This window comes from Salvelinus sp. IW2-2015, linkage group LG16, assembly GCF_002910315.2.
Source record: "Salvelinus sp. IW2-2015 linkage group LG16, ASM291031v2, whole genome shotgun sequence".
NCBI classification, from domain to species: Eukaryota; Metazoa; Chordata; class Actinopteri; order Salmoniformes; family Salmonidae; genus Salvelinus; species Salvelinus sp. IW2-2015.
The window spans coordinates 11,549,040-11,574,046 of NC_036856.1; the positions used below are offsets into that span (position 1 = coordinate 11,549,040).

Genomic DNA, 25,007 nt, shown 5'->3' on the forward strand with positions numbered 1-25,007 from the left:
AACAAGTCACTTCAAAAGTAGGCATGTTTGTCAATTGAAAAAGAAAAAAGAAATAAACGAAGGGCAGATAGTTTGCAGTCTTTCCAGCTTCAGTTTGAAGTMATTGTTTTAGCTGTGTTGTTGGCTAGCTCCTCTYAACAACWGTGTCCTGACMAGWGAGCACATTTTCTATGCCAGGTGAAATAGCGCCTCATTAGCTCATTGTTATGGATGTATCCAAATAAATGTCACTAYAAAACAGCTTAAACAAATGCAAGTGCAGCTACTGTTCTGGCTGTATTGTTTGACGTGACTGTGCGTTAGCCATAGTTGATTAGCTAGCAAGCAAGGGATAAGAACGTTGCCAGACAGTATGGCAATGYAACATTTAAAACGAACGACTGGGTCCATAGATAAAGAACAAAAAGAKRGAACGACTGGGTCGAGTCTCTGGCAACCAAACCAATAGAATGAACGACCAGCCAGCTTGGGTAGCAACCCTAKATTTGTGTCGGGAATATATCTTGTGGAAGGATGAAATAGTATGAATAAATTCACCAAAATATATTTTTTAATTAAAATATGTCAATCATTATTTGAATATGTTGGTAACCCATTGTATAAACAGGGATAATGCCCTCGAAGCCGGTGTTTGGAGGATACTGTATATAACAACATCTGTGTCAATATATCCTCCAAACACCGACTTCTCGGGCATAATCACTTAATTAGTAAGCATTTAACAATCGAATTAGAACATTGAACTTAAACCCTGTAGAATCATGGACCTTGTGTAACTACGRCTACATAACATTGGATCAAATATTGATAGAAAATAATAAATAAATAGTCTACTACTTCTGGCACAGAGAACACCAGTACCTGCACAAACAACTGACTGACAAAAGCAAACAATGATAAATCAACGGATAAATCTAATGCATTGGGATAAAGGCTGTTTTTATCAAGGATGCATGACAAACAAATGGCGGAAATTAGGAAGTACCAAGGGAAATCTATGCATAAAGGAGCTCATCTGAGGCCATAATTCAACACTACTGGATGGACAGCAKTGCCACATAGAAATAAATGGGTTCAACAATGACAGAGAGGTTGTTCGTTTCATTGGAAGATTTTATTTTCATATTTACCACTGTAAAACATATTTAACACTGCATTTTAAACAGATATGAGAATGGTTGAATTATTTAGAGCCCCCTTAAAGTTAGACTTTTGTTGCATTTAGGGGAGCTAACATCTTAATCAGGGGAGCTGAATTTATAGTCCCGTGCCCCTTAAAACATTCAACCTCCAGCTGCGTCCCCCCCTCTAGCACCAGGGTCAGCACACTCTCAAATGTWGTTTTTTTGCCATCATTGTAAGCCTGCCACATACACACACTATACGATACATTTATTAAACATAAGAATGAGTGTGAGTTTTTGTCACAACCCGGCTAGTGGGAAGTGACAAAGAGCTCTGATAGGACCAGGGCACAAATAATAATATAATAATCAATAATTTTGCTCTTTATTTAACCATCTTACATATAAAACCTTATTTGTTAATCGAAAATTGTGAATAACTCACCACAGGGTAATGAGAAGGGTGTGCTTGAAAGGATGCACATAGCTCTGCAATGTTGGATTGTATTGGAGAGTCTCAGTCTTAAATCATATTCCACACACAGTCTGTGCCTGTATTTAGTTTTCATGCTAGTGAGGGCCGAGAATCCACTCTCAGAAACGTATGGGGTTGCAAAGGGCATCAGTGTCTTAACAGCGCGATTTGCCAGGGCAGAATACTCTGAGCGCAGCCCAATCCAGAAATCTGGCGGTGGCTTCTGATTAAATTACATTTTCACAGAACCGCTTGTTGCAATTTCGATGAGGCGCTCTTGTTCAGATATCGGTAAGCGGACTGGAGGCAGGGCATGAAAGTGATAACGAATCCAGTTGTTTGTGTCATCCGTTTCTGGAAAGTACCTGCGTAATTGCGCASCCAACTCACTCAGGTGCTTCGCTATATCACATTTGACATTGTCCCTAAGCTTGAGTTCATTTGCACACAAACAAATCACACAATGATGGAAAGACCTGTGTGTTGTCTTTGTTAATGCAGACAGAGAAGAGCTCCAACTTCTTAATCATAGCCTCAATTTTGTCCACCACATTGAATATAGTTGCGGAGAGTCCCTGTAATCCTAGATTCAGATCATTCAGGCGAGGAAAAACATCACCCAGATAGGCCAGTCGTGTGAGAAACTCGTCATCATGCAAGCGGTCAGACAAGTGAAAATTATGGTCAGTAAAGACAACTTTAAGCTGGTTCCTCAATTATTTTTAAACGTGTCAATACTTTGCCCCTTGATAACCAGCGCACTTCTGTATGTTGTAAAAGCGTTACATGGTCGCTGCACATATCATTGCAAAGTGCAGAAAATACACGTGAGTTCAGGGGCCTTGTTTTAACAAAGTTAACCATTTTCACTGTAGTGTCCAAAACGTCTTTCAAGCTGTCAGGCATTCCCTTGGCAGCAATAGTGGCGTCGGGAGCAACTGCTTGCACGTGCGTTACCACTCCACTATGTCTCCCTGTCATGGCTTTTGCGCCATCAGTACAGATACCAACATGAGCAGCAGGTACATTTGGTTACATTACGGACCGTTAGTGGTATTCCCGCAAGAGAGTAATGGTTAATGTGATTGGATGTTAATTATTTGACTAGGCTACCTGTATTTGACATTGTGTTATGATTTCACTGAACACTCGATGGTTTAATTAGATTTTTGGCAGTGGAACGAGGCTACTCAGGTGAGAGAAAAAAAACTCACCCAAAAGCCCCATTGGAAAATATAAATGGACTTATTTTTTTACTAAAATAAAATAAAACAGTTAAATAAAACAAMAAAATGCCCCTGACGGCACTGCGTGTACCCCTGGTTTGTGAATACCTGTTCTAGGGTTAGAATAATATCTAAGGAATTCAAGAACACAATATGTAGCTCAGGGTAGTAAAAAAATCCAAGAATACCAAAATATATAATGTTTTCACTTTATTAAAGTATCATATTCTGTCTTCATAGAGTGCACTGCATTTCAGTTCAGAAAAATAAATGCGCTCATCAGCTGGCATGGAGACCAATTTGATCAGTCTGTCCAAAGCCACTCACATAAKATCACACCGCTTCATCTAGAAAAACAGCGACATCTATGGAAATCTGCCCAAATATATTACAGCTTAATATACAAATATATACAGGTACATTCAATAAATAGAATATTAAACATTCTTGGGATGTTTATGGTTATTATGTAGGGCTGCCCACCCATGTTGGCAAAGTCTCACATATATGTTATACATTTAGTGTAGCATTTTGATTGACCTTTTTAAAGAAAATGGAATGTTTTAGAGGGCATGCTTGACCAATAGGGTTAAGGTAATTGTTTCCACATAATTTTTTACCTATAAAGGAAGTAAAAGTACTAAGGCCATACTAACTTCTCCTTGTGACCTCTATTCTTCAGAAGTCCAGTGACCAATTAAAYAATGATCTGAACATAATCCATTTCAACTAGTTGATGAACGATCAAATTGACTGGACTAACGCCCTTAAAGTGACCAGTGCCAAACACAATAACCAAATGCACACAAAGAACAAGCAGGGAATTCATCTACAATGATAACGCATATATATAATAGTGATTAAAAAGCTATTTACACGGGTCACTGCAATATTCAATTCAGTAGACAATGTCACCATCTTTGTTCCCTGTGATGGTGGCAATTAGTGGTTTAGGCATGACATTAGTGACATGATTATTATAGTGTGCACACTGAATGTGGCAAAAATAAGTGGAAGCTATGTCAATCTCTTTGAATCTGAAGTTTGAATCGGAACTACCTAGTATGGCGTTAGAAATTAATTTATTTGATTTAGTAGGTATACATAAACACAGTTGAGATGAAGGATTAAAAAGATAATGTAGCAACGTTAGACCAAGTCAAAAACATAAAAAAAGCAATTGTAACACTCTCCATGATGACGGTTAATAGAAGAAAAAGCAGGTAAGTTGACTCCCAGCTCAGTGGGATGACGTGATTCCGGGTGGAGATGAGATGACACGGGTTGGGAGGCAGAACATACAGTACAAGTCAGAGACTTACATCCCCTATCTTCTCTCCAGCGTATTCTCCCAGGCTCCATCCAGCTTTGGCTGTGTGGTTCAGTGCGCACTTCGATTCAAGCGTTGCTTAATGCAATGTTATTCTTGAAGTGGCTTCCCTGCATCTTGAGTCTGTGCATCCTGAAGATAAATCAAAATCAAAAGAAGAACATGAGGAAATACGTTTTGAATCCCATCTTTGGTTATGATTGATTTTTCTATATTCAAATGACCAAAGTTTCACAAACTTTTCTTACTTTTTCTCTTTCCGGCTCATGTTGTCCTCTTTTGATTTGACAAAGACTACGTCGTCTTTTCCTCTGATGAGGTAGGCAAACTCTCCATCTTTAGCGCTGAAGATGACCCTGGATTCAGACAGTAAAGACTATCAATAAAGCCTGCTTGACGCCTTTAACATATAACTCCAAAGACTGGCAAAGTGAAAGGCGATGTGCTGTGTCAAAGGTATTCAAATACTGTCCACAGTACTGTTGGGTTTTGATTGATTAATGTAATTAATTGGAGCGAAACCAGCAATGCTGCTGACCTTAAGGTCTGTGAATTTGAATACCCCTTCTACATATAGATATACAGCTCATCATTACTATCATGACTTACCTGGATTGAGTCTCCCCGGCCTTGACACGTATTTTGCGGATGTGGAAGTTTTTGTTGCCCCAAATGTCAGACCAGCTGAAATAGGCATCTTTCTCCCAGCGRAGCTTGACCATAAGCAGCTCCCCGACGTCCACGTCGGTGGTCAGCAGGAATGACACAGTGCTGTTGGTGTTCAGGAAGGGCCTGAGGGGTCACACACAGGTCAAAGGTGAGTGGATCAGTTAATCTTCTGTACTGTATATAGTACCCAGCTGAGGTGGGGTGGTGAGGTGACATTTCCAGGGTTCATTATGCGCTACAATGTCAGTGTTTTATATTCGTAAGTCTGGACTTGTTTAGATATTATATCAAGCATTTCTGGACAACTAAGTATTGCACAAAATGTTTTTGTATTTCCTATAATTTCCTTWTTTGATTATTTTCTTTAATATCAAACCATACGTACATGGTGTAAGGTATGTCAGTCTTCTCATCATGGGTTCCGTACAGAGAGATTTTCATGGGCTGCTCAGTGTAGGCCAGTTTCTCACTGCTGAAGAAATGCACCTTCACTTGGTAATGGAAAACTGTGGAAAGAATGACGGAGACCTTCATTTAGAACCATGCCACATACAGACGAGCGTCACAGAGAAGGTTTTGCCCTCTGAACCCCTGAGTATGTTTTCTTCTTATGGAAACACCTGCAGTCTGCCCAGTTAAGAGACATTCTCCGACAGTTTGAAGTGTTTGTGGCATGTGGCCATAATCCAATCACTGATGCCCACAGTTTGAGCTAAAGATCCTCGCTCACACACTATTGTAGTATCTCAGTGCTTAAGACCTGTCTTTACATAACCATATTATTGATCCACTTACTGCCTTTGTGTGAATAAGGGAAATAAAATGCAGTGTTAAGCTTCAGATTAAATTGTCCAACCTTCCACTCCTTCCACTGTAAAATCAAGTGTTTAGGATCTGAACGCATAACTTAACACTTTTCTGTAACACTTTTTAAATGCGTCAAGGCATTTAGAATTTCAAATGAAAATGTGTCACAGTGTTTAGATTGTAAACACCAGAACATGTTTATTCGCTGTAACACTTTTAACAAACATGAACATGTTTATTCAGCACAAGGTTTTTAGGTTTTGAACACTAAACACTGGGGGTGTTGTTTTAACACTGTAGGGTGTAAAGCCGTATTTGCATATTCCCCAGCATGCCTTTCGCGTGATTYTGAGGGATACCCACCCATGTCTGTGTTTGTAAAAGAGACATTGTTGTTGCATTCAATAACTTCTATTCCTGAAGCCTTCATCAAGTGACTACCTAAGTGAATGCATTTCAATCAAAATAAAACCCTTTATGATCACATATTACACACTTCATAAGGCCTTTAGMTATGGCCTACATTGTGGTCTGAAAATCCTGGCTCATCAGATCTGCAAGTCACAATYTGCTGGTTTATGAAGTGATTAGCAATTCCTATCAGATTCCAGCCAGAGGGAGGATATCCAAGAAATTAGAATATTTTAWCASCCACAACCTGCACTCAGAATGTCTGCTATGGTGAAGACCTCAACAACCAAGACTACCTAAACCATCTAAACTAGAACAACCGTCTCAGTAACGGGTTCCTTGGTTGTGAATGTCCAACCCCTACAGATTGGATTAGTTTAGAAACATTTAAGTTATTTATGTTTGTATACTATGAGCTCAATAAATKAATGTGCATGAGGAAACAAAGATTTTAAAACAAACTATTCTACAAATCAACCTGCACCAAAGCATGCTGGGAAATATGATGAGGCKCCTCCCACATATTTTTCACTCTGKGAGAGTTAACAGAAATGGACTCAAGACWGTTGAGTAACAACAACGTCACGCAATTGAAAATAAATGTCCTGTTCAGTTGTGCTGAAATGTAAGTAAGGTGACAGACATTCCTAACACTGATCTGAATAAAAGGAATGGAAAGTCACATACATTTTTGAATGACTAAATGCACTCTAAACATGACGATGGGAAAGTAAACACCAGTGTTAAAAATCTGAACACTTAGGAGATATAGGTGTTCTCTTGGTTAGAAACTGACTAGAAAAGCTGAATATCTTGTTTAATCTTGCATTCTAAACACCGGTGTTTAAGATGAGAWCCCTTATTGGCTAATCTAAATGCCTAATGTTTAAGTTTTAAACACTGAAGTTTAGGTTATAAACGTGTCACATGCTTCATGGTTTTACAGTGTACTACAGAGATGTTATTGTGTGCCTAAATTCAAAGCCAGTGCCAGAAGCATTTCCAATTGGTGTGGAAAGTTTCCTCTAACTTTCCATCGTAAGAGTTCACGTGCAGTGGTTTCCAGTTACCAAACCACAGCCACTACTGAAATACTAATAGTCTCACTCTCATGTGACCTTCATGGCTTGCGCCATGAACCTTGTTTTATTCCCCCTGCTTGTTTTTGTTTGTCCCTGACGCCACTACCTTATCAGATATGTCAGACTGTGCCAATCCTAGAGTAGTGGGGTGAGGAGGGAGGAAAATGGACGCAGGCTGGGCGGATGTTATAGAATCTTTTATGGATAGTGGGTCAGGTGACTGATAAGGGAAGGACTTGTGTAGACTACAGTAGTTGTTTTCTCAGGGTGGTACAGTATCAATATGGTATGTACACAGTTGGGGCCCGTTGTACTAATGTAACATGCACAGGATGGTAAAGAGACTCAGTGTTCAGGATCCGCCCCTTTTTTCAATTTTCGTTTAAAATGACATACCCAAATCTAACTGCCTGTAGCTCAAGCCCTGAAGCAAGGATATGCATATTCTTGGTACCATTTGAAAGGAAACACTTTGAAGTTTGTGGAAATGTGAAAGGAATGTAGGAGAATATAACTCAATAGCTCTGGTAAAAGATAATACAAAGAAAAAAACAACCGTTCTTTTGTATTTTTTTGTACCATCATTTTTTAAATGCAAGAGAAAGGCCATAATGTATTATTCCAGCCCAGGTGCAATTTWGATTTTGGCCAATAGATGGCAGCAGCGTATGTGCAAAGTTTTAGACTGATCCAATGAACCATTGCATTTCACTCTCCTCAAACAATAGCATGGTATTCTTTCACTGTCGTAGCTTCTGTAAATTGGACAGTGCAGTTAGATAAAAAATATTTTAAGCTTTCTGCCAATATCAGATATGTTTATGTCCTGMGAAATGTTCTTGTTACTTACAACCTCATGCTAATCACATTAGCCTACGTTAGCTCAACCGTCCTGTGGAGGGACACCAATCCCAAAGAAGTTAAAGTTCTCAAGGCCAGCTTGAGCCAGCTCCTAGCCACCACTATAATAACTACATTCAGCCATCCGCACCGATACATTGAGGATTTGGCAATTAATGTACGTCAGGTAACTCTTAACTAAATCTATTTTAGTGCCAGGAAATTAACCTCCTGTTGTGAAAAAGAGTGTTGCTTTGTGCATGCATGCATTCTTGTCTCAAAACAATTCCTCTCTCATCCTTACGTTTGAAGGGCATCATCTCYCGGGTCTTGAGGTACATCTTGGTGCTCCGGGGCAGGCGGACCTTGTTGATGCCGTAGCCCACCTTGTTGCAGCGGTTCTTGCGGCAGTTGAGACACATGCCCTTCATGAAGGCCTCCTTGGAGCTGCAGCGGTAGGCCATGGTCTGATGCTCTGCTGCGTTCACCAGCGAGTCGATAAACAGGTGGATGGAGCGCTCATGGGAACACTTCACAAGCTGGTCCATATCTGCATAGGACAGGCGTAAAACAAGACCATTAGGACCATGAAGTCTGAATCACTGGCTGATTCTCTAATATACACCAGACTAACAATGTGACTGTGTCTGTGAAATGTGCTTATTCTGGCTTATGACGTATGGCTTTCAGTGTTATGGTTAGAAAACTGAGGCCTTTGAAAATGGCACTTTTAATGGAGTCAAAGTACTTGTTGCAGCTGTTTAAACTTCAAGAAACACTCCTCTTGAAGATTTACTACAGTATAATAACAGACTTTGATGTTACACTATGGTCTACTATATATATGTCAGACAGCAGAAATATGGAGAAGCTAGAATAGTAGAAGGCATTCTACAGTACAGTGTCCAGTTCCAGTACGTACTACGGATGCCGGTGGTGGCGATCATCATCATGGTGTTCTGCAGGTCACAGCCTGGCTGGAAGGTTCCTCCGTTGGGGTAGATGTCCACGTGGCCCACGGGTCTCTGGATGCCGATGCTGCGGTCTGGGGAGCCCCGGGTGTTMGTGTGCAGGACGTCCACGAAGAGAGCATCGTCAGGGGACAGGGTGCTCTGGGCGTCAGCAAACTCAAAGGTCGGGCCGGCCGGGTCCAAACCTGGGAGCCAAGATGGAGGGAGAGAGAGGGAGAGAGAGAGAGAGATAGAGAGAGATAGAGAGAGAGAGAGAGGTAGAAGTAGAGACAGAGAGGGAGAGAGAGAGGGGTAGAAGCAGAGAGAGAGGAGAGAGAGAGAGAGAGAGGGAGAGAGAGAGAGGGGTGAAAAGCAGAGACAGAGAGAGAAAGAGAGAGAGAGAGGAGAGAGGAGAGAGAGAAGAGAGAGAGAGAGAGAGAGAGAGAGAGAGAGAGAGGAGAGAGAGAGAGAGAGAGAGAGAGAGAAGAAGAGAGAGGAGAAGAGAGAGAGAGAGAGAGAGAAGAGAGAGGAGGGGTAGAAGCAGAGAGAGAGAGAGGGGTAAGCAGAGAGAGAGAGAGAGAGAGAGAGAGAGAGAGAGAGAGAGAAGTGAGAGGGGTAGAAGCCAGAGAGAGATAGAGGGGGAGAGAGAGAGAGAAGGGGGAGGATAAGAGAGAGGGGTAGAAGCCCACAATGTGCTTTAGTGATGATTTGATTATGGTTTTCAATGGCCTCGAGATGTAATAGTTGGGTAAACTTTATGGAGACAAATGGGAGGACTACTGAGGCTAAATGCATTGAGATAGAACTTGCACATGTAGGCCTATGCATCTACATCGCGACAGACTGATAGATAAACATTAAAACCTCTTCAGCAGAGAAGGGCTGTCTGCTCACCTGTGATCCTGCTGACTTTGTGGTTGGTGAGGAGACCAGCGATGCCGGCTACATGAGCACCCAGACTGTATCCCAGCAGATGTATCTTCTCCCAGGGGTAGTCTAGTGTTTTCTGACAACGGGGGAAAACAGACAAGGTTTTATTTCTATTTTCCAGTCTTGTGACTGTGTAAAGTATTGGCTGTAAAACTTGTTATGCCATCCTAACACCCTCTCAAGTATATTCTGTTCTGTCAGTTATACTGTACGCTTACACATGTAATCATTTCAGGTAGTTTATCATACCAATGTCTCCTAGCCCTATTTTCTAGCAGAGGATATGCTTCACTAGCTCCACCTGCTGTTTCTATCAATAATGAGCTGTGTAATGAGTGGTTGATGTGGATCAACAACATGACTGTAATAAGCTTTTAGGTGTACTAAATCATAGCCAGGAGTAAAATACAACCACAGCATTGACTTCAAAATTAATGTATCATCACCAGTCACATATTGCTTATTTCAAATACGTTTCTGCATTGTCAACATGAAAGTCTGTTCTTGTGTAAACCATGTATTCTATTATGTTTCGGCGGTGCAGATTTTTTTTTTTGCCCATGCGACAAACGGCTGTATCTGTCCGTTAATACAGGACTAGTAAAGGCCCAGTGCACTACTTTTGTAAAAATATATATATATATTAATATTTGTTTTAATTCAGATTTTTCAGGGGGTGCTGTAGCACCCTCAGCACCCCTACTTCCTGTGGCTATGTTCCTATCTACCCAGTGTCCTTGAGATCACCCACCTGCAGCCAATTAACAAACTTGGCCACGTCTTTGCCCACCAGCTTGGTGTTGGCAGCGGAGGTGAGGTAGTGCTGCTGCGCCCGTGTCAGCCAGTCCACCACAATCACGTTGGCCTTGGGCTCCCTCTTGTACAGCGCTGTCACCAGCTTAGGGACCCAGCTCTCAAACAGCCCCGTAACCTGGACAAACACATTTTCGGGGTCAGTGGTTGGCCTGAATCACTGTGACCCTAGCCCTCATTGTTTACTCACTGATTGAAGACTAGCCAAGTGTCAGCACTTTTACACATGAATGAGCACTACAACATTATGCCTAGGGACAGCGTGGGGCTTCTCATCATACATCTACTTATCAATGCTGAATTTATTTTTTGAATCAACATTATTGAGTTATGTCCCTAATTATGCCCAACAAGCCTCATTGAAATGATGATCAACAACTTCTGCTTTTGCGGTAATCATAATAGTGTCCAAGCTTTACCGTCCATCCATGAATGACCACGAACGTCTTATACCCAGGGTCGAATTCACACTTTGGGATGGTTAAGGGCTGGCCGGGAACGATGTAGCACAAGTCATCATCCGGTATCTCAGCAGTTCTCAGGGAGAACTTGGATACAATGTCTGTGTAGTCCTCAAGCCATTCAGTAGAGTTGCTGTTACCTGCACAGACACAGTGATGATGTTAAACTGGCTTCATCAGTCATGTTGTCACTCACCTACTAGTGCATGACCCTTCATGTAAGCACTTTGAACAGTTATCATGGCATACAGGTTACCATTATGCACAAAGCAGGGGAGTCAAGAGTCTATAGGAATCTGCCTTATTCATTACACTATTGTTTACATTTTTAACCAGATACATATTAAAACCTAGTCCAGATGTCCTATTATTTATGACTTTTTCATTATCATGATTGTACAAGGAGGTCACTAGCATTTCAAACACTTTACCATAACCAAAATGTAACTTCTTATTTGCATGAAAAATAAAATCCAGCATCTAAAATGTGTTTACAAAGAAACCAATTGCTGTATTTTTCATTACATCTTTCAAGTGGTGGCAATTCAGCTTTTTTTTTTAAATCTTCAAACACTATCTATTTTGGAAGAAAGTAATTACAAAGACACAATCTGCAGAATCTATCAGTTTATCAATTGGTGTAATCTAATCCAATTACCAGCATGACAAAAAAGATATCGATAGTTTTACCGGTCCAATGTCGCCCCCTTTTGCATCTTTTGAAATTCTACCAAACAAACATTGTAGTAATAACACTATAAGCCTTTTGAAATTAAGTTATTAAGTTAGTTTATATCACAAACATACACAAATAGGCCACATTAAATATCGAATATAATGTCAATAATAATGATAATATATGTTATTATGCATTATGCAAATACGTGTAAAACAACGGGAAAATTGTTATTATACATCAATTAAAAATAGAACAAATATCACATTTTRGTTTTCAAAATATTATTTTAAGTGCACTTGAACATGCAAATAATGTCGTGTCCTTAAAATGCATAATTTGCATTCTGTTGATCAGATTCATTATATATTTTTTGCAATGGTTGAAAAGATTATTCATGAGAGAGGTGCGCACCCTGACAAAATGCACTAGAGTGGGGTACGTCTGACTGAACTGAGGTTACTCTCGGTCACTTGGAGGAGGCTGCATCAATTTTACCCCCTCCCGTTGGCTCTAGTGTTAATTTTATGGGAGAAAATCAACATTGAGTAAATAATGTGTTTATTTAACCTATCTCTAACAAAGCCAAAGTCAGCTCTACAAACAGCTAGGATGAATATCCCTTACTTACCAAAAAGGGTTTGTTCTGGTGTACTTGAAAAAGATACACAGATATTTGCCAGAATTATCCAAACGGTGACCAAAAAGGTATTTTCTTTTCCCATATTATTGTTGATCCAGCGGTTTCTCCGTCAAGTCCCGAATGAAAATGTCCTTGTATGTTGGTTTAGGAGTAGTAGATCCAATTGTATAGGTCAGTAGGACTACTGCTCTGGTCTAAAAGTAAATCTGATGTGTGATAAGAGTGAAGTTTCTGATGAAGTCTGCCACAATTGCCGCTCCAGGTCGTCTTTATGAGTGGCTCATTTGAATAAACAAACTCCATTGGTCGGAAGTGAGTGGGCTGGGCTTGAACTGGTTCCAACGCAAAATTGCTCCAAAATCATTCACAACTCTCTCTGCGCCTTCACCGCTGTTCTTCACATATCCCTTCACCGCTGTACTTCACATATAGACAATTTTGAATCTACTTGCGTAATGTCAAATGTGTGGTATTTTACACGTTTAACTCCGTTCTGAAATATATTGTACGCTAATAAACTCGAAAACATGTTGAATTTATATTCCTGGAAATAAAACAATGTACAGAATTGATCAGATTTAGCGTCAGACTCGATGTGTGGCATAATAGACTACTACTTCAGACAACCCCAGGGAAAACAATAGCCTACACTCTTGGCACTTCCCTATACTGAGAACATCGTGGTGGAGACTCCCATGAGGGAGAGGAGCAATGGGTGTGTTGAGTAAGCCCCTTCTCTCATAGCTCGATCTTTGCTGAACAATTACTTTCAGCTGAATTTGGAAATGACTGAGCTCGATTGACTCACAAATTATTGTTCTCTGTTGAAATTCAGAAGGACATATTTTAATGCATTATGTTAACATGTGCAGTACTGAACTGCACAAACAGTCTCTTGGCATACTCAAATAAATGAATAATTTAATGGGACTATGAAAACCAGATGTTTAAAACACAATTCATATAGTATGTTGGCAGCTAAACCGTTTTAAGGTTCTGTTAACTTTAATCTCTCTTGCAAATAGTGCCAAATATTTTTTTAAATTGAAATTACACTGGTGGAGAGGGAGTGGTGTGGGTGTGAAATTAGTGTGACCATATGACTGGTTTTATGGACAGTGAGTATAACACTGACTCATGTCTTGACAGAGAGGGATGCATTCCAATATCTTAGTCTAAGACATGGGCTTGTTTTCCCCTCCACATTTGTCTTCTACATCAGGCAAAACATATAGTACCCTGAAGGTCAACATGACATAGCTTGATGGGACAGCAATAACATGTAGTGTTTGATTGAGGATAGAATATCATTGGTCTATAAGCATGATGCATATCCACATTTCTGACTAACTCCTGTGATGTATCTTTAGTAAATAGCCTGTCCTCCGACTATAGAACATTCCAAACATATATCTCACACTGCAGTAATATTGTTTCACTAAATCTCATCATCTGTAGAAACAAACTCTCTAAAATAAGCAGAAACCGAGGTCAGGGGAGCATGTAACAACTTAGTGTTATTTGTCAGGGAGGCCTTGTTCTTTGCCCTCGCTAAGYAATTACCCACAGATGCATCTGAGTTGACGTTTAAAAGGTTCTGTGTATCTAATGTGTACAGTAACTTATGCAGGTCACCGTAAACCTGAGATTTGTGGAGAAATTACAACTCTGTATCTTTTCCGASTGCAGATACAGCATTGTTGGCCAAATAAAAACTACAGATAATCTAAAAAATGTTGGTAATCATTCAACTAAGCTTTCCCATTTCAAATATAGCATTTTGTTTTTTAATGTTTTCCAGTGATGTGCATAAAACTAAAGGAATTGATGCTTAGCAAGACCAAAGTGACCAACCCAGCATTTAAGATGGTAATGACACCTAACCTTGGTCTGTGATATCTAACCCACTGAAGACACATTCTAATTAAGAAGAAAGATGCCTATTGGCTGCGCTCCCGCTGCATCTCCCTTATCTCAGACAGACTATCCAATGAGGTTGACATATTTGGCCCAAGGGGGAACCATTATGGTATAAGAAATGTAAGCCTGACTCTGCAATCCACAATCCACACCTGTGGGCTTTCCTGACAACACTGAGGAAAAGTCTACTTGAATCTTCAATTGGTATGGTTTATTAATCAACAGAACCACAGACCCACGTTTCCCAGAGGAGATCTAAAGAATGGTAGTCACACCATGCGGAGACAGCTGGACATGCAGAGGATGACAGAGACAGAGACACAGAGAGAAAGACAGCGAGACATCAGACAGGCAGACGGACGGACATAGCTTTCAAAAAGACAGACATAGTTATCTTTACATGCATGAAAACAGCATGRGCGACGTACAACAAACATGATCATTCACCAAATGATGCACCGTGACATTATTGCCATATTGCAAACTCCAGTCCTAAAACCTGCAGCTCTGTCTAGGAGGTCAATGAGCCCTGTGAGCATGAATTACAAARGTTTACATGAGTAATAAATATWCTGAACAAAAATATAAATGCAACATGCAACAATTTCAACGATTTTACTGAGTTACAGTTCGTATAAGGAAATCAGTAAATTGAAATAAATTCATTAGGCCCTAATTATAGATTTCACATGACAGGGCAGGGTGCAGACATGGGTGGGGCTGGAAGGGCATAGGCCTACCCACTGGGGAGCCAGGCCCAGCAAATCAGAATTAGTAATAATAAACAAAAGGGCTTTATTACAGACAGAAATACTCCTCAGTTTCATCAGCTGTCCGGGTGGCTGGTCTCAGACGATCCCGCAGGTGAAGAAGCCGGATGTGGAGGTCCTTTTCTTGTCCCCAGCACAAGGTGCACCTGTGTAATGATCATGCTGTTTAATCAGCTTCCTGATATGCCGCACCTGTTAGGRGGCTGGATTATTTTGMCAAAGGAGAAATGCTCACTAACAGGGATGTAAACAAATTTGTGCACACAATTTGAGAGAAATACGCTTTATGTGCATATGGAAAATTTCGGGGATCTTTTATTTCAGTTCACACCTTACATGTTCCATTTATATTTTTGTTCAGTAAACTTAATTATAAACATGCATATGCAGTAAATACTACTCCAGCTGGTCTCCTCACTCTCTCTGCATCACACAAACTCACACAGGTCCTCCAGCTGGTCTCTTCACTCTCTCTGCATCACACAAASTCACACAGGTCCTCCAGCTGAGTCTGCAGTCAGTCCATTGTTTATAAGAACTCTTCAACCCTCTTCAAAAGGGCCCATATCTGCATCAAACAACCACACTGCCAAGGTCCCCAGTGTTCTCACTCCAAACCCCCATTTGATTACTCACAGAGTGGAAACGCTGTGGGAAAACTGTAAACAAGCATAAACTTAACTTATATATGTTTCAGGAGGAAGCCAGCGGTGAATCCATGTGTACAGTGCTGTATGTCTGCAGGACTTTGGCTTGTGGTGTCCTCGTTCAGGGGAGTGTGTGTTCTTTGCTTTAGCTGTAGGCCAAGCTGGACGTCCATGCCCTTTGGTCTTGCGGTGTGTAATGAGTATATTGTCTGTGTATACTGTCTGTGACTGCGGTGGATTCAGCACTTTTTCACTATAATCCACCAAAAGTGTTTTGCTTGTGACATACCAAGTCAACACAAAACAAATGTTTCTAGATAGGATCCTGTCTTCAGTTGCAATCCTCCAGTGGGTCTCAGCTCATCATTTGGGAAACACTGTATATCTTAAAACCTCCTCTCCTCTCCTCCCCTCATCTAATCCTCCTCTCCTCTTTTGCTCAGCTGGGAGACTGTTCCCAGAGGCCGTTGGTAATGCTGTCTACAGCTGTGCCTTTTCCGACACCGCCTACAGTAAACTTGCCACCTCAGCCTAGCCCCAATCCTATATCTCCAACTATATCAAGGACCCCTGCTGGCTTGTACTAGCACGCACATGTTGACCCTCTGCCCTGGACCTTGTGCTTGGGGAGGGAGGGAGGGAGGGAGGGAGGGAGGGAGGGAGGGGAAGAGAAGAGAAGAGCAACTCTCCTAGAAACTGTGGGATTTATTGTTGATTGAAAAAGGTTACATAGCACTGTTGTTTTGCATACCAAGTTCTTTATCTGAAAGGGGGTTTGTTGTATTTCCAGTCGTTCCCCCTATCGTCATGTCCTAGACACAACTAGAGAAGACCAAGGTGCTGCTAAAGGCCTCGAGGCCAGCTGAGCTGAAATGTAAAAAACACACATTTAGCCATTAAAACAACCCACATGGCTTATTTCAGTGGGACATTTAAGAGCTAAAGAAAGCACAAATTTGTGACAACACACAAGATTTTGTCTCCATATTTGGAAGTCCCATTAAATAATTCACTATGAGAGGCGGTGGATGATTGGGGCAGTAAATTGGAAAGAATGAACCCAGAAGGGTTGAGTTTTACGACTTTCCTCATTACGGTAAAAAGCCCAGAGTCAAAAAGTAATGGAGAAACACTGGAGAGAGAAAGAAAGAAAACCCTCTCCTGCTTCATCCCTCCGTCCTGACGTGACATGAAGGAAGTGGCCTTGTTCTGTCCTCAGGCTGTGAGCTGTAGACCAATAAGAAAGACAGTTCCATACCTCTCTGCCAATAACAGCTAGTTTTCAGTTTTCCCTTACCACGCAGACCACTACCAGACAGTCCTAGCAAAATTCTTGCTTGAGAAATTGCTTTTGGCTAAGAAGCWATTTTTGTTTATTTTTGACTATTTTAATTGCCAACAATCACAGTAAGGTACTTAATTGTTACCCAGAAATGATTTGATATTGAGATGGAAACGGCTGCATTGGACCTTTAAAGCACAGGGACATGGAGCCTTGCAGGGGGGAACCAGTTTGGCCTCTAATAAGAATCAGACTGTTGTAAGTCCACTCCTCCTCCTCATTCTACTTACACAATCATATTTGGAGACATTCCCGTGTATCTAAACCAGTGGTGTGTTCATTCCACTCTGACCTGAATGAACAATCCTTAAGGGTTTAGTTATGACTGATTAGACAGCTGCAGTACAGCTACAGTTATATATGGTGAAACCTTATTCTGTATTGTACATGACGATGTCCGCCACTGTACCTCCCTCACTCATAGGTGTGCTGTGTCAGTGTATGTAACCCCCCCTTTCATAATTCATGAAAATAAAACACTAATATATCTTYATAAGATAAGTATTCAACCCCCTGAGTCAATACATGTTAGAATCACCTTTGGCAGCGATTACAGCTGTAAGTCTTTCTGGGTAAGWCTCAAAGAGCTTTCCACTCCGGGATTGTGCAACATTTAAACATCACAATTTTCAAAATTCTTCAAGCTCTGTCAAATGGTTGTTGATCATTGCTAGACAACCATTTTTAGCTCTTACCATAGATTTCAAGCAGATTTGAATCAAAACTGTAACTCGGCCAATCAGGAACATTCACTGTCTTCTTGGTAAGCAATTCCAGTGTAGATTTGTCCTTGTGTTTTAGATTATTGTCCTGCTGAAAGGTGAATTTATCTCCCAGTGTCTGGTGGAAAGCAAACTGAACCAGGTTTTCCTCAAGGATTTTGCCTGTGCTTAGCTCCATTCTGTTTCTTTTTTATCCTGAAAAACTCCCCAGTCATTAATTAAGGATTACAAGCATACCCATAACATGATGCAGCCACCATTTACTTCTTTACTTACCTATTGTTCACCTAACACCCTTTTTGCACTATTGGTTAGAGCCTGTAAGTAAGCATTTCACTGTAAGGTCTACCTGTTGTATTCGACGCACGTGACAAATAAACTTTGATTTGATTTGATTGTGCTTGTTAATATGGAGAATGGTACTGAGTAATGTGTTGTTTTGGATTTTCCCCATACCACTTTCTATTCAGGACAAAAAGTGAATTGCTTTGCCATATTTCTTTTGCAGATTTACTTTAGTGCATTGTTGCATAAAGGATGCATGTTTTGGAATATATTTTTATTCTGTACAGGCTTCCTTCTTTTCACTCTGTCATTTAGATTAGTATTGTGGTGTAACTACAATGTTGTTGATCTATGCTCAGTTMTCTCCTATCACAGCCATTAAACTCTGTAACTGTTTTAAAGTCACCATTGGCCTCATGGTGAAATCCCTGAGCCGTTTTCCTTTTTAAATGTTTAAATTGAACCTTTATTTAACTAGGCAAGTCTTTCCTCTCAGGCAACTCAGTTAGGAAGGARGCCAGTATCTTTGTAGTGACTGGGTGTATTGATACACAAAGTGTAATTAATTAACTTCACCATGCTCAAAGGGATATTCAATGTCTTTTTTTAGGTGCGCTTCTATAGGTGCCCTTCTTTGCAAGGCATTGGAAACCCTCCCTGGTCTTTMTGGTTGAATCTGTGTTTGAAATGCACTGCTCGACRGAGGGGCCTTACAGATAATTGTATGTGTGGGGTACAGAGATGATGTAGTCCTTCAAAAATCATGTTAAACATTGTTATTGAACATAGAGTGAGATTTTGTGACTTGTTAAACACATTCTTACTCCTGAARTTATTTAGGCCTGCCATAACGAAGGGGTTGAATACTTATTGACATATACTTAAGACAATTCAGCTTCTTATTTTTAATACATTTGTAAACATTTCGAAAAACACAATTCCACTTTGACATTATGGAGTATTGTGTGTAGGCCAGTGACAAAACATCTATATGTAATACATTTTCAATTCAGGATGTAACACAAAAGAATGTGAAAAAAGGCAAGGTGTGTGAATCCTTTCTGAAGGCACTGTACATCATGCATATAAATACACACACATTCACATCACACACATTCTTAGAAATGGGAAACGTATATGCTGAATGCCACGTTTTTCCACATGATGCCCCTCTGTGTAGGAGACTTGCCTTCGTAACTGGTATAAAACAAAGAGGGACTTCATGAAGGCAAGGGTACTCCATGTCCTTTAACTAATGCTTTTCTCAAATCTACAGATCCCAGGTCCCGTCCCACACATATACGAGCATCAAGATCAGGTCCTACATTGAATTTGCCCCTTTACTTTTTCCACATTTTGTTATGTTACGGCATTATTCTAAAATGGATTAAATACATTTTCTTCTGCATCAATCTACACACAATACCCCATAATGACAAAGTGAAAACACGTTTTTAGAAAGGATGTTCAATGAACCATAAACAATTAATGAACATGCACCTGTGGAACGGTCGTTAAGAAACTAACAGCTTACAGATGGTAGGCAATTAAGGTCACAGTTATGAAAACTTAGGACTAACTTTCTACTGACTCTGAAAACCACCAAAAGAAAGATGCCCAGGGTCCCTGCTCATCTGCGTGAACGTGCCTTAGGCACGTTGCAAGGAGGCATGAGGACTGCAGATGTGGCCAGGTCAATAAATTGTAATGTCTGTACTGTGAGAAGCCTAAGACAGCGCTACAGTGAGACAGGGCGGACAGCTGATCGTCCTCGCAGTGCAGACCACGTGTAACAACAACTGCACAGGATCGGTACATCTGAACATCACACCTGCGGGACAGGTACGATACACAACCAAACTACCCGATTTAACACCGGATCCCAATCCTCCTCCATCACCTCAGACTGTCCAAAATAGGCAGAGAGAGGCTGGACCTGGAGTTTCGTAGCCTGTTGAAGGCAGGTTCACTCACCAAATCACTGAGTCAACTACTTGCTCATTGGGCACAAACCCACCGCCGCTGGACCAGACAGGACTGGCAAAAAGTGCTTCTTCCCCGACGAGTCGCGTTTTGTCTCACCAGGGGTGTGTCGGATTCGTGTTTATCGTTCAAAGGAAATGAGCTTACACTAAGGCCTTGTACTCTGGAGGTGGAGGGTCCGTCATGGTCTGGGCCGGTGTTCACAGCTATCATCGGACTGACGCTCAACGCTGCGCTGTCCCTTACAGGGAAGACATCCTCCTCCCTCATGTGTACCCTTCTGCAGGTCTCATCTGACATGACCCTCCAGCATGACATGCCACCGGCCGTACTGCTCGTTTGGTGAGTGATTTCCTGCAAACAGGATTGTCAGTGTTTCTGCCATTGTCAGTGAAGAGCCCGGATCTGAATCCCATTGAGCACGTCTGGTACCTGTTGGATCGGAGGGTGAGGGCTAGGGCCATTCCCTCAGAAATGTCCGGGAACTTGCAGGTGCCTTGGTGAAAAGAGGGTAACATCTCACAGCAAGAACTGGCAAATCTGTGCAGTCCATGAAGAGGAGATGCACTGCAGTACTTAATGCAGTGGTGGCCACACCAGATACTGACTGTTATTTTTGATTTTGGGCCCTCTTTGTTCAGGGATACATTATTCAATTTGTGTGACTTGTTCAGTTTATGTCTTAGTTGTTAATCTTGTTATGTTAAGTTTGCTGAAAATAAATGCAGTTGACAGTGAAGAGACGTTTCTTTTTTTTGCTGAGTTTATGGAAACAAGATCCTCTGTTCTATGAACCCAGATTGAACTCTTTGGCTTGACTGCAAGCGTCAACCTCACTGAGGAACCTCTACATCCCCACGGGGAAGCATGGTGGTGGGATGTTTTTCAGAGCGCTGACTGGATCGCAGACTCGACTGGCGAAGGTTCACCTTCCAACAGACAACGACCTAAGCACACAGCCAAGACAACGCAGGAGTGGCTTCAGGACAAGTCTCTCATGTCCTTGAGTGCCAGCCAGAGCCCGGACTTGAACCCGATCAAACATCCCTGAGAGGACCTGAGAATAGTTGTGCCATGACGCTCCCCATCCATCCATCTCTGCAGAGAAGAATGAGAGAAAACTCCCCAATACAGGTGTTGCCAAGCGTTGTAGCTTTATTATTAGAGTATTTTTATTTAACCTTTATTTAACTAGGCAAGTCATTAAGAACAAATTCTTATTTACAATGACGGCCCTACACCGGACGATGCTGGTCAATTGTGCGCCGCCTCTATGGACTCCCAATCACGGCCGGTTGTATACAACCCGGGAATACGAACCAGGTGTCTTAGTGATGCCTTAAGCACTGAGATGCAGTTCCTTTAGACCGCTGCACCACTCCAAAGATGACTCAAGTCTGTAATCGCTTTCAAAGGTGCTTCAAAAAAAGCTGTTTAAAGGTCTGTATACTTATGTACATTTCTATAAATTGCTAAATAAAAAAAAAAAAAAACTGTTTTTGCTTAGTCATTATGGGTATGTGTGTCGATTGATGAGGAAAATATGTTTTTTTATGATTCTTTGGGACCATTCAGGCGACGTCCTCACAACTGATACAATGAAATGTACTTGCAATGTTCCATGAAATGTGTCTAGAACATTCATATCTTATATTCTGAGAAAATTGTAACCACATTCTAGATAAGTTCTGCTTGACCTTAACGGATGTCTTCTTCGTAACTTTAACCGACCAAACAGTTCTCAGAAATTTTGATAACATACATACATTCTGTTGGCAAGGGAAACTCACCCATGCTTTTAACATACAGTGTTTTCAATTGCATATTGAATACATGATTACATTGTACATGTTCATACAGTAATTATTACTCAACATGTCCTCACCTTGGATTTTGAAACTCCCAAACTCTTTGGTCACAGCATTCAGATGCTTCCTGCTACGCCACAATGTCTGTGTCAATGATCATTGTTTAAGGCTTTCTGTATAGTTGTCTAATGTTGGTGGGAATATTAACCTGTTTAAATAATATTAATCATCTCTGGTCAATATACGTTTTTCTTGAGTTACTTTTAACAGAGCTGAAATTTACTTCAAAATGCATTCACTGTAATGCTTACATCTATGGACTGTTTCAGATTCACACAGTGCCTAGGAGAAGGGTGAGTTTTTTTGTGATAGGGCCTAACTATACTGACACAATAAAACATTCCCCAGAGATATCCTCTATTGTTAGTGCTTAGGTGTTCGTCATTGATGCTGGTACTTGGGTTAGAACCACTAGCGGAGTCACCCTACTCTCACATTTTTCACATATACAGTATGTTAGTGTCATTATTTGGCAACAGTTACAACACACCTATCTGACCTAATAAACATTTCTCATTGAAAGACGGTAATCAGTAGAATTCTAGATAGCTGAGCATCTTCAAAGAGAACTCTCTTTCGTCTTTTTGAAATTCACAGCACTTACATGTAGAACAAACGTGTGTCTGATAATAAACACATCAACTCTCGTCATTGCATTTCTATCTGTAACGTTCCTAATTGTTGTGCGAAACATGGCCCAGGTATGTTGCTTCTATGAAAACATGACCCAGGGGTAGTTGCTTCTGATAGAAATATAACTAGAACATGGTTGCCGCAACTCTCGAATATCATAAATGTGTATATTTACAGTAGAATGTCTGTACTTTCTCACATTTGCCAATTAAGCAATATGATGCCAGATTATACCAAAGCAATAAAACAAACAGAGTTCCATCTCCCAGTTTAATGTGGACAAATTGACAAATTGCAACGAACTACTTGGGATCAGTTTTTAGTCCAGCGGATAAGAACCAATACACTTTAAACCCGGATGTTTCACTCATATGATAAGGTATCAACTTTTGATACACTTCTATACCCAGATATATCGGAACCATTTTGACAGATAACATGTCTGAAGCATGTCAGTCAACCAGGGCGACCATTTCAATAAAATGGCTACCATTTGGATATCCTGTTAGAATAAAATCATTCCAAACAGTATCTTACTTTGTAATGTTATCTACCCACTAAATACACCCCACAGATAATATAGACAATCATTCTGATCATAAAATACTCTTAAGACCTTCATGGGGGTCATACTGACCATAATCCAGTGACTACGGGAAAATAATATTGACTTTGTGACAGAGCCACCAAATTTCGCACACAGCTGGCGTATTTCTAAAGAAGTATTTTTGGCTATATTGTCATTTCTAATATGGCCACCAACCATCTGCATGAGGCAATATTGGGCAAGATTCACTTGGTCATATATTCATAAATTATTGGTACATACAGCCCAATGATGGCTTAAAATGTTTGAGGGGGTCTGGAAAACCTACTAAAATGACCTAAAGATGCCATACATACATATCCTTTAAACGTTTAGTTATAGAAATTCGTAAAAACACGTGCCAAATTATTTTGTAAATGTTTTCATGACTAGTTACACTAGATTACATGTGAACACTCGAAAAAGTAATATATTTGGGTGTTCCCTGCCCTGTCCCATAGGAATGTACAGCAGAAAGACAGGTTACCCATTTTAACAAAATACTTTTATGATGAGACCTTCCAGCCTTTACACAAAGTAAGTCATTTATTATACTCAGTGGTGTAGTGCAATTCTTTTGCTGCCAGAGTACAAAAATAAGGAAATTATGCCATGTTTCTCAATCAACGCAGCCTGTTGAATAATATAATTTTATATGCATATAACAAAACATCCAAATGTAATGTCTGCCTACCCCTACACACATTGCCTTGAATAAATGTTTTTGTATTTTTAATACCATCAAACACCAAATTAGGCCTACCTGATTTCAAAATAAGTCATCATTACTGTCAATCGTGAATGATAATTCTTCTCATTAACAAACAGACTAGCCCACATGTATTCATCAGAGCACATTTATCCTTAAATCGCATAAGAAATGATGTGGTGTTTTTGGTCTTACAGTAATGTTATAGTATGCTATTGTATTCAGACTGTTATGCAGAATACTAATTCATCATTAATTAAGTGATCTTACGAGACATCGATTAGCCTCTCCAGAGCGCTCCGGCAGCACTACACACCTAACTATACTTCGTTTTCAAAAATGCCCCCCAACCACCTGATGGGGCCATAATGGACATGACTCACATGGCCATATCTCCATAAATAATTGGTACATACAACCCAATGATGGCTTAAAATGATTGAGGGGGTCGGAAGAGCAGAATAAAATGCCCCAAAGATGCCATATATACAGTGCTTTCGGAAAGTATTCAGACCCTTTGACTTTTTCCACATTTTGTTACATTACAGCCTTATTTTAAAATTGATTAAATCGTTTTTTCCCTCATCAATCTACACACAATACCTCATAATGATAAAGGGAAAACAGGTTTTTAGAAAAATATTTTTTGCAAATATATTTCAAATATTCAGACTCTTTGCTATGAGACTCAAAATTGAGCTCAGGTGCATCCTGTTTCCATTGATCATCCTTGAGATGTTTTTACAACTTGATTGGAGTCCACCTGTGGTAAATTCAATTGATTGGACATGATTTGGAAATGCACACATTTGTCTATATAAGGTCTGACAGTGCATGTCAGAGCAAAAACCAAGCCATGAGGTCGAAGGAATTGTCCGCAGAGCTCCGAGACAGGATTGTGTGGATGCACAGATCTGGGGAAGGGTACCCACAAATTTGTGCAGCATTGAAGGTCCCCTATGGTAAAGCGTTGTGGCAGCATCATGCGTTGGGGATGTTTTTTAGTGGCAGAGACTGGAACATTTTCTAAAAACTGTTTGTTTGTGTAGATTGATAAGGAATAATATATATATCCAGTACCAGTCAATTTTGGGTTGGAACCAAA

General features: G+C 40.5%; 1 protein-coding gene across 1 annotated transcript; it reads right to left on the bottom strand.

Moving 5' to 3' along the window:
• Positions 1-3,888: 3,888 nt before the first annotated feature.
• LOC111975751 (lipoprotein lipase) lies at positions 3,889-12,682 on the bottom strand. The gene is made up of 10 exons (XM_024004313.2): positions 12,426-12,682; positions 11,077-11,258; positions 10,596-10,775; positions 9,809-9,920; positions 8,887-9,120; positions 8,269-8,514; positions 5,210-5,330; positions 4,765-4,947; positions 4,404-4,511; positions 3,889-4,287 (listed from the first exon to the last, which is right to left on the bottom strand). Exons 1-10 carry the CDS (start codon positions 12,517-12,519, stop codon positions 4,224-4,226), a joined length of 1,524 nt encoding a protein of 507 aa, XP_023860081.1. The 5' UTR covers positions 12,520-12,682; the 3' UTR covers positions 3,889-4,223.
• Positions 12,683-25,007: the final 12,325 nt, after the last annotated feature.